Here is a 14,439-nt window from a genome sequence, read left to right as displayed (position 1 = left end):
AAAAACTTTTAAAAGAACTTAAAGACAGAAGAAGCTAAAACAGAATAAGATAAAATGCAAGAGTTGAAAGTTCCAGTGTGAGGAATCAACAGCTGTTTTTATATAAAAAAAATAGAAAAGTTTTTAACCTTGATTGAAACTAGTCGAACTGCAGCTGTAAGGTTAAATTATTTGTTTTTACCAGTAGGAGGCTCCAAAACGCTTCTTGTCTTTGTTATCTTGTTGTCTTCTAGTTATTATCATCATGGCAGGCAACCTTTGTTAAACTAACATTTTATTCATTGAAGGATAAAAATATGAATTTTTATCAGAGGGATCCACGTAGTAGGGCACAATGTTTAGAATGCAGTGAAATAAATCATCTTTTTTGCATTAAAATTAGTTTTAATTGTAAGGGTTTCTTTTTAATCAGTTTTTTCAGGAGCTGTAATTTTACCTTTGACATAACAAAGTTTCGACTGAAACTTTAGTCTTCTTCCGAAAACTGAAAAAAAGAGTTTTGTTACTCATGTTCATGTAACACAAATGACAGGATTGAATTCACTTCCTGGCAATAGCAAATACGTTATGTCATCCTGTAACCTGAGAGCAGAAAGCATGCATTTAAAATGTGTGTAAACAAAACTCTGCTCCTTCCACATTCCACGTGCTTAATTTATTTCAGGCAAAAATCAAAATACATCAATCAGAAAGAGTTTGCATTAAAATTATTGCATGTCATCAAAGTTATGCATCTCTGGATTACAAGGCTGAGCTCAACACAATTCAAAATCCAGTTGCATGTTTTAAATTTTACTGTGTTTGTAGGTGTGGACATGTGTGGCAGGACAGTGGTGGTTGTGGTTGGACGAAACATCCCGGTGACCCTCATCGATCTTGAAAAGGTATCAAATATAAAGATATTCTGAAATGAAATATTTTCTTATGGGTCAGCTTTGACTTAATCTTTTTATCTTTTCTTAATGCATGTGATAATCATTGTCTATTTATTGTATTGTACTGTATATCTAATGATTGTATTGTTAGCTGCATGCATACGTGCACAGCCACAAAATACAAACGTTCACAGTCAGGTTTCATGTCCAGCTGACGTTTTCCATTTTTTGTTATTGCGTTGTACAAATACTAAAGAATGAAACAAACTTATACATCATCAGCTGACAAAAATACAAGCACTACAACCTGAAAAGAGATAATGTCTGTTTAAAACTAGACCTGTGACCCTGCAGCAGCTCTCCAGTGAGGTCACAACACTGTTAACCTGATCAAATAAATTCTCCACATATTTGAGTTAAGTACTGAAGCCAGATTTATCACACTTTTTCTATGGTATGATGACATACAGCAGGCATTAAAATGTCCAAACAGATTAACTGAAATCATTATATCCTCCTATAAACAAAGCCTTCTTGCAAAAGAAACAAATCTGCTATGAAATTAGATTGAAACCGCTAAAAGAATCAGAGAATTAAATTAAAATTTACAAGATTATAAAAGTGCATTCTCACTTATGTTGTTTGTGCTTTTGTGTGCAGGCACTGTTGTACTTCATCCATGTGCTGGATCCCATCACAGTGAAGGATTATGTGATTGTTTATTTCCACACGCTGACCGAAGAGCACAACCATCTGCACGCTGACTTCCTCAAAAACCTCTATGACATCGTCGATACAAAGTCAGTCTGACATGTTACACTCAGTAATGTTAACGTAACGTAATGGATGCATTTGGTAGTTTTGTGCAACATTTTTTAATGTCTTTTCCATTTTTTAACTTCTTATTTTGTATCTAACAGCTTAAGTCAGTTTTATTTAATCTTAAATGAAACACAAGCTCAGTAAGTGTAGACATTAGCTTAAATGACTCTACTCAACACCCATCAGAATCTGTGTGTGGGGCATTAGAAGCAGAATTAACTCAGTTCTCTTGTCTTTAGTAGCCAGACACAAATCTTACAAAGAGGAGATTTCTTTGAAGAAATAACACAAATGTCAGCTCCAACATCTTAAAAAAAAAAAGTAATCTTTTGTCCCATGTTTTGTCCTCGCTCAGTCCTCCTGCTACACTGACCTCTGCAGCTGCTTTCACGTTTAGAAACATTGTTCTTACTTTACCTTTTAATGGAAATCTGGTGGCCACGTTTGAAACAGAAAACCTAAAGCTGGAGTGACTTCAGTAAGAAAGAGAGAATATTTCAAGTTTCTGTTTGTATCTTACAGCCAAAATCCAAATAAGTTTGCATTTAAAACATGTTGTGACGTGACTGATTGAATATACAGATTGTAATGTCCATACTGGAACAATTTATCATGAAATCCTGCTAAAAAAAAAATTTCAGGGGCCTCATGATCTCAGGCTGATGCAAAAAGACAACATGCAGTAAAAATCTGCAGTTTGGACTCAAAATCTTGAAATTGGAAATCTGAAACCACACTTTTATAAAGAGAAAATCAGAATTAACAGTTTGAGCACTCCAACAACTAGATTTGACTTAATAATTATGTAGAACTGAGTGTGTTTCAGTGTAATCCTAACAGTGGATTTAATTCTTGTCTTCCTCACTAACAAACTGCAGCAAATGTTTAAAAGTTGAAAGACTGAAAGATTTTTATGGGCGCTGTTTCTCAATTATTCATAGCATAGATTCAATAAGGTGTTGAAATCGTTCCTCAAAAATTTTGCTCCATATTGACATGATAGCATCACACAGTTGCTGTAGATTTGTCAGCCGTGAGAATCTCCCGTTCCACCTCATCCCAATGCTGCTCTATTAGACTGAGATCTGGTGACTGTGGAGGCCGTTGGAGTCCAGTGAACTCATTGTCATGTTCTAGAAAGCAGCTGGAAATGATCTGAGCTTTGTAACATGGTGCATTATCCTGCTGGAAGTAGCCATCAGAAGATGCTACGCTGTGGTTATAAAGGGAAGGACATGGTCAGCAATATTACTCAGGTAGGCTGTGCTGGTTAAACCAGGCCATGTTGGTACCAAGGAGCTCAAAATATACCAAGAAAAAATCCCCCACACCATTACATCATCTGAACCATCTAATTGTGGAGCGGAAATGGAGACTCATCAAAGTTGACAATGTTTTCCATCTTCTGTTGTCCAGTTTTGGTGAGTCTGTGTGAATTGTAGCCTCAGTTTCCTGTTCTTTTTTGTTTGTTTGTTAGTTTTTTTAACCTGTCCTGTCTGGCAGAATGACAGTCTGGTTGATGTAAATTTGCTTTGCCAAGGGAGGCTTATAGGTATAAGGCTTCTCTTGATCATCTGATTCATTTATTTATTTATTTATTTATTTACTTTGAATCACGGAGTCTATGTAATCTAGCTGGACCTGACCGGAGGGGACAGAAAAAGAAGGAAGGCAGCAAAAAGAAGCAAAAAGGAAGGAAGAAAGAAGAAAGATGAGACAAAAACATCACAGACAGAAGGCAACGACCCTTCAGTCCACACTTTCACCAGACAACAACCTGCCACATTTCTACATAAACACATCAGAAAATTTCCTACGGCTTTTACAGAAAAACAGAGCTGCCAGTGATTAAGAGTTCTTAAATAATAACAAAATTAAAAAGACATATCACAAACATATCACAACAACCAGATACAAACTCACAGAGAAAAAGAAAAATTATCTCTTAGTGTAAACCCACTGGACAACTCAGTGCCTGTCAGCATGCAGATTATGGAATAAGGAATAAAGAGTGATCAGTGATGAGGAGCGGTGAGTGAGATCATGCAAATGCAACCACGCCTCTACGGAGGCTAGAAGCAGACTAGGACAGCCCAGAGACCTGGGCCATCAGCAGCAACCCTGGAGCACAAACCCAAGCCACCCCACCCCGAAGACGACCCCAGCCCCAGCCGGCCCCGCCAGGCACCGGCCATCCAGGGCGGTCCGAGCGAAGGGACCAGGGGCCCAGGAGCCCAGAGACAGCCCCCCCAAAAAGTAGAGGGCCCGCACCATGCCTGGGAGAACAAGGCCCACCCAGACAACCACCCGGCATGGGCCAGCACCCACCCCAATGTTCCAGCCGCACACCCGGGAATCAGGGCACCATCAGCCCCCCTCCCCCACCCTCTACCTACTCCAACCTCCACCCCAAATAACCCCTCACTCACACCCTCCCCTGCACTGTACCCATAAACACTCACTTTCACACAGTCACATCACACATAACCCTCCCACCATGCCCTGTGGGGGACGTCCCAGGCGGACCAGAGGACAGCGAGCCCCAAGTCTGGTCTACACCACCACCCCCAGCCACACCCTCAGTTGAGTCTGTGTGAATTGTAGCCTCAGTTTCCTGTTCTTAGCTGACAGGAGGCACCCAGTGTGGTTTTCTGCTGCTGTAGCCCATGTGCTTCAAGGCTGCTTCGCTCAGTTTTCTCAGTTTTAACTTTAGCAAATCATTTTGACCTTGTCTACATGACTTAATGGATTGGGTTGCTGCCATGTGATTGGCTGTTAACAAGCAATTCTACAGATGTACCTAATAAAGTGGTTGGTGAATGTATATGTCAAATAAAATTGGGTTAACCAAGCAGTTCTTTGTAAATATCCTTAAAGTTTCCCTGGACTCCAACGGCCTCCACAGTCACCAGATCTCAGTCCAGTAGAGCAGCTTTAGGATGTGGTGGAATGGGAGATTCTCATCATGGATGCAGCCGACAAACCTGCAGCAACTGTGTGGCGCTGTCGTGTCAATATGGAGCAAATATTTCCATTACCATACCGAATCTATGCCACCAAGAACTGAATATCTATCAAAGTTTAAAATTCTTCCTGATGTAGATTTTACTGACTTTAACTTGAACGACAACCTGAATGTTATCAGTTACTACAAAAATCAGACACGAATCATAAGCAGAAATGACCATTTCAGTCTGTTTAACTGTAAAGATAATGAACTCTATCAACACCAAGCAAAGACCAGGAGGCAGTTGCAGTCTTAGCAACTCTTTTAATGAGTAGGCTCATTCAGCTTTTCTAGTTCCTGTCGCTTTCTGGTTTCTAGTAAACCACAACCAAAGCTGCTTCCTGCGTCAGTGGGACACTCCATGCAGTTATCACGAATCTTTTTTATTCCTCTCTTTGCTTTCTGTGACTGATCTATTACTTGGTTTCACCACAGCGCTCTTACTCTCTTCCTCTGTATAACCGTTTCCTTTTATGCTACTTTAAAAAGGCTATCAAACTCATTGGCTGGTTTCAGACCACAGTTTGGTGACATAGTGGAGAATTAAAATAGCAAAGCGGAAGAGTTCAGCCTGCTGAATAAGAAAGAAAACACCTTCCTTCAGCTTCCCCTTTCATCGGAATGTGGAAAAGCCCATCGAGTCTTTAACTGTGAACATTTTAGCCCACCTTGCTGATTCATGGAAGAGTGCTGTGTCTGAGGGCGTGAAATAAATTACACTCAAATGTCAAGGTTATTTAAAGTCCCACAGCCCTCCTGCTCAAAAAGCAAGTTTCACCTCCACCCACCAGCCTCAAGTTCAGGTTTTTAAATATATTTTATATATATTTTGAATTAGATATTCTTTGGAGCCACCTACCAAAGTACGATTAGAAAGATGGGGATTTAAGTTTGGCTGCCGTGTTTTGGTGAGCCGTCTTCCACCTATCTGAATTCCAGGTTTTGAAGAGTTTCAGTGGATCAATTTAAATGCAAAAAAAAAAAAATCGAACCCAAGTTTTAAACCGTTTTTTTTCATGACCCAGCTCTTGTCCAAGAAATAATAGCTTTGAGGAAATTTCACCTCTCAAACCGTTTTGGCTTTTCCTTTTTGGATTGGCAGCGTTGACCCTGGCCTTACTTTGTCAAATGCGATCAAACCATCCAATTATTTATTGGCTGCAGATGCAGTTTGGCTCCATTTGACCAAACCAGCAGACCGAAGCCAAAACTCAGACATTGCCAATCTTGTCTGGCTACATGTGGCCATGCCGACGACTTTCTGTATGAGCTTATGAGCCTGATCGTTGTTTCTCTTCCTTCTGGACCGGCGCTGAAACTTGTCATGGCCCAGTCCTCCAGGTTATTCTTTAGTTTTTGCTGCTAGAACATGAAGTTCTTCTCGCTATTGGCTGACAGGTTGCTATTCTGAGAACAGATGCAGTTTAGACCAGCACCAGCTGCTGTGAAGTGAACGGCCAAGTTTGTGCTTTTGAGTGCTAAATGTGTTTGAAATCTAACTTCTGATTCATTTGGGGAACAGTCTGTAAATGCAGCGTAGACAGTTTTGGGATTGGTGTTGTCACAAATTGACCCCAAGGTTCCTGGTTTTCCAGAATCCCCATGGTCTCACTGTCGTATGGAAATCACAAACTTAAAAAAAAAAAGAAGAGAGAGAAGCTTCGGGATCCTCCCACATCTGGATATTGGCCAGCCTAACAGCCTTCCACCAGCTTGGTGACCTCAGCGCTGTGCTCTTTGCCAATGATGTGGTTTTGATACTGCACTGGAACGTGGCCTCCTGGACAGGCCGCGGAGAGGTGCAGCCAAGGACCTGTTTGTGATGAACCAGAAATTTATGGATCGCTCCCTGCTGGTTGGAGCTGAGTTTTAAAGAAGCATACCAGGATCCTATTATAAGTGTTAGATGCATGAGAGTGAAGAGTTTCTAAGAGGAATTCTTAAAATCATTTTAGCTTATGCTTTCCTGATAAAATACAATGCTGATAACTCATCCTGCACTCGAGGGTGTTAAGCTATGAGACGCTTTATTTAAGTGATGCTTTAATGGTGGGCAGTGGTTGTTGAAGCCAGTGGAGCTGATCAATCACCACTTCAGGACTAAACCTAACTGAGGGTAGATGGGGATGAGGTCTGTGGTGACATGTTGTATTTTCTTTGATTCTTCAAAGTCAAATAAGGTCTGGGTTATCTGTAGTGTTCTGAACACACGTTGGACATTTGTAAAATTTAGCACCCTCCATCAGAAGCTAAAGTTTTTGTGGTGTACAGGAGCTGATAGCTTCTTTAGGACAACTAACCTGCACCTTTGGAAACAGCTACCACTTCACACACTTCTTTCAATGACTTATCCTTTTCATCTACTGTCCATATTTTCAGTAAAGCTCAGCATTTTTTTGTACTATTTGGAGAATGTCAAGTCATAACCACAGAGAGAGGAATTGTATCTTAGGCCTACTGTTTCATGTGTTGCAGGTTTAAAAAGAATTTAAAGGCTTTCTACTTTGTTCATCCATCATTTCGCTCAAAGGTAAGGCTTGTTTTTAAATGACTGAAGTGCAAAACCTTAATGTTTGAGTGTTAGCAGCAACGAGAATAATAAACAATAATAACTTTTAGTATTGCCTTTTTCTTTATGAAAGACTTAAAATAGCAAAACTGTTTGTTTCATTTTCTATTTCTTTATTTTTACACTAATTTACCACATAGGTGTGACACATTTATGCCTGACTATGTCTTACTTTACACACTCTTTAAACCCTTCAGCTGCAGTCTAATGACCATGCTCCTTTAGAGCAAAGGCCAATATTTCTTGGATGCCAGATAACAAATATCCAAGCCAAGAGTTCTCATTATGTTGACCAATCATTGTTTGAGTCCAGATGCATACTGAAAGTGAATAAGAGTAATAATGTCAAGGGGATTTGACAATGCATCCAGCCCGTTGCCCTTCTTGCTGCCTATCTGTCTTGATGGCAAGAAAGCCAGCTTAAATGTGATCAGAGTCTTCCTCAGAGAAATCTGAAAACTTCTCAAAACTCTTGCTTCTTGCCTTCAGATATCTATTCATTCACATTGTAAATACTATGACGTACCATGACTCCTAATTGACTGGGAGCTTCCACAAACACACATCAAGTTTCCACATTTTTTCTGCAGCAATAACACTCATAGTTAAAGTACTCAACTGTAACGAGACTCTATTTTAAGTCTTAATGATTTTGTTCTTGGACAAAGCCTTAACTTTTCCAAATATTATATCATTTAAAAAAAGTATAATTTCCATTGCACAATGTATTGGATCCTTTTCCTCATCCAGATGTAAATTAAAAAATGTCTAAATATTTTCCTGTTGGCAAAGAAATGCACTTCTTAAGTTCTTTCTGGTTTATATCAACTTCTTTATTGTTTAGAAAAAATATTTCTTTCTTTTCTTTTTGCTTCAGCGGTCAAACTTTCCGTTGATCATTAAAGTGCGATTAAAGTTAACCCAGTTCTGTTTTTCTTTAGAAGGCTCTGTTCATATATTGGTATCATAAAAAAAACATCAGATAGTATCTATAACCGGTGACTGAAGTCTTCCTTTCTCATTTCCAGGTCTCATCATGGTTCTTTACCACCTTCAATGTGTCTGGATTAAAAGACAAAATCCGCTTCATGGACAACCTGTCGCAGCTCTTCAGCTGCATCAAACCCGAGCAGATCGACATCCCTCCGTTTGTCCTGGAGTACGATGCTCGAGTAAGCAGCAGCACACAGAGATCCATGACTCACTCCCATGTAAACACAGATGTTGTTGGCGCTCGGTCCAACCTGAAAGCACAAACACAGCACTTTAATCCTTTTTATTTACTTTTATTTTCCAGCTTTTTAACATTCCCTCAGCTTGGCACACAATCCCCTTCAGATAAAACACATTTGTGTACTTAAATGATGATCGTTAAAGCTGGTAATTGTCTGAACCTTCGGATACTGTGGAGTGAAAATGCCTTGCTCTCTGAGTCTTACATATGATACAGTTAACCCGTGGAGATATCTTATACCAATTTATGCTCTGCCGAAACAGCCAGGCTATGGGAATCGGGTTGAGTTAGAATCAGTTTTATTTCCCAGATGTGTTTTAGTGTTGATGGACATTGTAGCTTGCAGACTAGGGCTGGGTTTAAAAAAGTCGATTTTATATATACAACTGGTTTCCTGTGTCGCCTCCATCTAAAATCAGCTTCTCTTGCAGAGATAAAGTCAAACTCTGATGTTTTTATTCACCACTGTTGATTAAATTCACCTGTAAACCACTTAGTAGCGTATTAGCGCTCACATTAGCAGCTAACGCTAAGACTGGGTGCCACCTCGTTCAACAAAAGGAAGTGATGTCACCACACATGTATGTACTTAGAAATGAATCCAGTTTGGTCATTTAAAGTCACATTTCCTCTAGAACAGATTTACACTTAATGCTTTTATCAAAAAGTAAACAGACTGATGCTATTTATCTTATTTGCATGACAGCATGTTATAGCTGCTCCCTGTGTACACGGCAGTGAGCACACACACAGACACGTGCCCGCACACACAGGTGATTCCATTTCTGTCAGCGGACAGAGTGCACACCTCGAAAAACACGTCAGCCAGCTGACTAAATGATGAGAGTTTTCAAAATTCTCTCAGGGAGGTGAAGATGGAAGCAGTCTGGCTCCAGTGAGAAGCAGATGGCGTATTTCTCCTGCTCCAGTGTTATGCCAACAGCGTCATGGCCGTCACAGCGACGTCATGGCCGTCACAGGGACGTCATGGCCGTCACAGGAACGTCATTGCCATAACAGCCACGTCATGGCCGTCACAGCCACGTCATGGCCGTCACAGGAACGTCATGGCCGTCACAGGAACGTCATGGCCGTCACAGGAACGTCATGGCCGTCACAGCGACGTCATGGCCGTCACAGGGACGTCATGGCCGTCACAGCGACGTCATGGTCGCCACAGCGACGTCATGGCCGTCACAGGGACGTCATGGTCGCCACAGCGACGTCATGGCCGTCACAGGGACGTCATGGCCGTCACAGCGACGTCATGGCCGTCACAGGAACGTAATTTTCGCCACTTGAACATCAAGGCAACGTGCACAGCTGAACAAGATAAATCCACCATGGTCAGATTTAATCGAAATTGAATCAAAATAGGCTGTTGTGAATCGAACTGAATCAGGAAATTAGTGACGATATCCAGCCCGATGCAAGACTAAAGCAAAACTTCCTGCAGCTCATTAAGATGTTGCAAATGTAATCAAAGATACATTTTAGGCAATGTTAGGGATATTCTTGACAAAAAATTTAATCATCTCCAAAGAAAATTTGGAGTTTGAAGAAAAACTATACTGGTTAGCTTGTTTTTATTTGAAGAAGGAGCATGCTGCAGCTGTAATGAGCTCTGATGTCGGAATTTTACAGTCAACAACTGGCTTCTTTTATAAATCTAAGTGTTTGTGTCTGTTGCTTCTTTTATTTATTTCCAATTAGTCTTGTATTTTCAGGTGGTAAAGGGCACGAGTCTGTGTTGAGTTACATTCTGTATAGCTTTGCATCCGCTCATGGATTACCGTATTTTAATAGAAACTCAAATGCAGAGATCTGAAATATGTTTGCATCCATGTGCGTTTAATTCCCAGCACTCTTTTATCTCTACTTGAGAGTTCTCTGAGATGGCGGAAAGAGTCAGCATTTAATTTGCCTTACATGTGTGTGCTTTTCTAAAAATGACACAGATTAATCAGTCTGCCTACAAACCCAATTATAATGAAGTAGTCCAGGACCCAGGAGTAGTCCAGGACTTTGATTAAAAACGGCTTAAAAATTCATACAAAAAATTCCAGATGTTTGTGTCTCTATCAATCATAAATGACATGTATATTGTCTGTAGTTCCAGAATATGCCCTTATTTTTTTCACATTTCACTTCTTTTTCTAAAAGACCCTGTCTGTGTCTCAACACGAGATCATAGACATTTTAAATCACTTATTCTTTCTCAGTTTTCAGACCTTTACACCCACTGCTCAGGTTCTGTACCACAGACAGATGTCCAAACCAGCAGAACTGGTTCCTTTTACTGCAGAAAAACAAGCTTTGTTCTCAACGCTTCGCCTGTTAGCTCACCAAAAACAAACAGTATGAACATCACAGCTGGCGTTTTTTGCAGGAAGAAATGAGCCATGACACATTCTAAGTCTGGGTTCTCGGTTTCTCCTGCCTGTGGAGGTGGATGTTGCACATCCTGTGGTCCGTGGTCTTTGCTAAATGCTCCCTGCCATGTGCTGGTTTGGCATTCTTCCTGTGCTACCTGATACAGTTCTGTAGACAATGGCTCTCAGCTGAGAGCTCAGCTTGTCTCTTTCTCATACATTTTCAACTAGAAGTCACAGATAAGATCATACCACTACAGTACTGATCATAAGCCCACAGCCTTGGAAACCCTGATGTGAAGCGCATGTATTGACACCCTAAACCTTGAACTGTTTATGATCAAACCATGACTAAGCTCATTCAGGTTCTTCAAAGTCAAAGCCCTGCAGGTTTGACTGATTTTGTCCACATGAATACTTAGATGTCCCAGAAGTAAAGTACCCGTCTGGGCACCATCCATTACCCCATAAATTGTTCCTTTTTCACATATAAGCTTAACAACAATAATCATTTAAAGGTGCCAGAGAACAACTCAGTCATTGGTGTAAAACATACTGACTGAATTGTGGGTTATAAATAAGCCTACAGCTGTGTACCAGCCTTTCAGCAAGTCTTTTTCTACAACCTGTACTGTCCAGTCATATGAGCCCAACTTTATCTGGAGGACGTCTCAAACTACTCCACCAGCGAAGAAGCATGTTATGTCACCAAAGCCAGTGTTGGCAGCCAGAGATTGGATGGCAATATCCCAATCCTAAAATGCTGCCTTATCCACGATGAATCTGACACCTGTGGCTTAGTGTGTCAGTTGAAATTGAATTTAATAGGCTTTTCAGCCAGTTTGCTTTAACCTGAAGCAGACACACAGGATATCATAATCAGGTATGGAGCAGAAAACGGGTACAGATAGGGGAAAGGAAATACAGATATTAGCGCTCTCTCTGGCTTGGCTCACTCACAAGGAAAATATTTTTGGGTTAACCTCAGTATTTTGCTGGGAATCAAACTATCAGTATGTGGACACAATGGGTTGGCCTCCTTTGAGGTCGATCCCCCTTTTCAGACAAATAAAGCCATAAACTTTTTTTTTTAAAACAGCTGTGACTCAATGTCCTGCAGGGCAAAAGTTTGGACTCGTTCAAATACTGATGGAGTCCAAGAAATAAATCTTTAATTCTTTTTTTTTTCTTTGGTTTTGTTTTGTAGCTGACATCTGGCCTGATGTGTGGAAAAATACCTTTGAGCTCACAACTAGGATTAGATGTGGGTTTCTTGTTGTTGTTTTACAGTTTGTGAATCTTAACAGTAACACATACCATACTCCAGAGAGGCAGGTTAGTTTAGTAAAATGCAACCATGCAAATCTGCAATTTATTCATTCATTCAACTCAAACCTTAAAAAGATTACTTAAATAAATTTCAGTGTGTTCACTGACCAGCTTCACTGCATTTAAAAAATACAAACAAATATAAAAAATTATGCAGCCACACACTCAAAAAGAAAGCTTAGACTGTTGCATGTGTTACATAGACCTTATTTTTAGAGGCAGAACTGGAGGGGTGGCCAGGGTGCAACCATAGACACATATACCTAGACTGGCCGCCTCAGCCCAATGCTACATCAACTTCTCTTCCACATTGGTTGAGACAAACATTTTTACGGCTTCCAGCTGATTTTTTTTTTTATATTTGAAAATATAATGGACAAAAAAAAAGTTTAAACCTGTAACATAATTATTAAACACTAACCACTGACAGATGATTGTTAATTGCTGTTGGGCGTACAGTAAATTAAAGACTGCATAATGGTTGGGCGAAAATGGTTGTCAAAGGGAAATGCAAAGTCAGGTGTTAGGAATAGACTTAGTTGATTTTCACTGGTTAACAATAAAAAATTATAATCAATATCATTTTAAGGTTTAAATATATCCCTGTGTAAAGTAGCCTAGTAAAGCTTAATTTGTTGTACATCAGTGCACTCATAACTTAATCTTTGATATCATTTATTAGAAAAATCAAACAGAAAATAAAAATCAAGTAGTAAAAAAAAACTGCCGTCTGCTGTCATTACTTTTATAATGAAGTACTCCAAAACAGACATTTCCAAAAAATAACATATTTAAACCTTGAATGTTCTACAATGTACCAACTCAACCGTCAAAACAATACAGTATTTACAGAATAAAGTTCAAATGTGACTACAAAAAAAAAACACAGAATGCAAAGTATTACTTGTACAAAGAGAGATGTAGTGCTAAAACTATGTACAGTATAGAGCAGTACCAACAAGATGGCATCTTTAGTGGGACTAAAGGTTCTCTAATATAATCAACAATAAGATAAATACATTAATTAATTAAGTGCCACAAATGAATAAAATATCTTTTAAAAAAAAAGGTTTTCCATTCATACGTGTGGAAAGTAATTTTGTGTGATCATGTTAAAATAGTGTTGTGTTTTGTGCTGCCCCATGAGCAACAGGCGAGTTTCCTCCGCTTAGTCCTCTTCAAACTTGATGACTTGCCAGGACCAACATGGTGGTTTGTAAACATATAAATCGTAGACTAACGCAGCATCTACGTATATATCTACGGGTGCCACTGGCCACCTCTAGAATCTGATTGGACACCCCAGGTACCTCAGGTGATAGACGGGTCACTAGAGACAGAGGACGGAAATATCTTTCTAGAAACACATGGGTCACCAGTATCACTACACCAGTTTGAAGTAAATAGTTTCCTAATTAGACATCCTTTTAAAAATATTCACATTTGGCTGGATATTTCTAGAAGACGTTATGTCACTGTGCAAGTACAACTACTAATGGTATTTAAGGCTGTTAACTTGATTAGCATGAAGCTACATAGCAGTGCTAATCTAGTTATATGGTACCATTAGGTTAGTTAAAAGATAATGTGGGGAAACCTTGTCATATCTATTTTTCAGTAAGTCTTTTAAGTGACTAAACATCTCAGTTAATCAAAAGTTTCACATTGGAGCTGAAAATAAACTATAAAAATGCTCAGAGTACCTCAGTATCCACATCACTTAGCACTGACTAAGCTAGCGCTACAACTGATGGCTAATTTAAACAGGACGTTGGCAAGGCTGCTAGTTGATTTTAAATCAAGCTGCGGCAAGAAAACATGAAGAAATATAGCCTGTGACCAGTCAGATTTTGTATAGAAAGGTATAAAAATTAAAAGGGTGGGAGATATTTCTGACTTTTTTGTAAAGAGGAATGACACAGTTCAGGCTAAGACAAACCCCAGCCCCAGTGTCAGCAGCTCTGGCATCTCCCAGTTTGAAGCTGGCCACGCACTTCGTCATGGTCAGACACAATGATCCAGTCTACTGCCACCATCAGACAGTAAACTAGAACTGCAAAGGGGAGAAGCCATTCATCCCTCTACTTCCACATCCAGCGCCACATACTACACCCCCAAAATAACGAGCTTACCTGTCTATGTACTATTTTGAACTTGTTTCAGATATTTCCACTTGTTGATCCAGATCTTTAATGTAAAGATGTTTAATTATCATGCCTTTTAAACGTGAT

The 14,439-nt window shown here is 39.8% G+C and overlaps 1 protein-coding gene across 5 annotated transcripts in view; it reads left to right on the top strand.

Moving 5' to 3' along the window:
• Positions 1–14,439, top strand: part of gdap2 (ganglioside induced differentiation associated protein 2) — a 54,684-nt gene that overhangs the window by 17,144 nt on the left and 23,101 nt on the right. For all 5 annotated transcript variants that reach the window (XR_006012239.1, XR_006012238.1, XM_042001791.1 and 2 more), the window contains 4 exons: positions 808–884; positions 1,536–1,675; positions 7,180–7,234; positions 8,302–8,445. Coding sequence is in view for 3 of the 5 variants with exons in the window: in XM_042001791.1 (XP_041857725.1) it covers positions 808–884; positions 1,536–1,675; positions 7,180–7,234; positions 8,302–8,445 (416 nt within the window). In the remaining 2 variants the exon portion in view is untranslated. The remainder of the gene's footprint in view (positions 1–807; positions 885–1,535; positions 1,676–7,179; positions 7,235–8,301; positions 8,446–14,439) is intronic.

The sequence above is a fragment of the Melanotaenia boesemani genome, chromosome 12, assembly GCF_017639745.1.
Source record: "Melanotaenia boesemani isolate fMelBoe1 chromosome 12, fMelBoe1.pri, whole genome shotgun sequence".
NCBI classification, from domain to species: domain Eukaryota; kingdom Metazoa; phylum Chordata; class Actinopteri; order Atheriniformes; family Melanotaeniidae; genus Melanotaenia; species Melanotaenia boesemani.
This window is presented reverse-complemented; position numbering and strand designations above follow the sequence as displayed.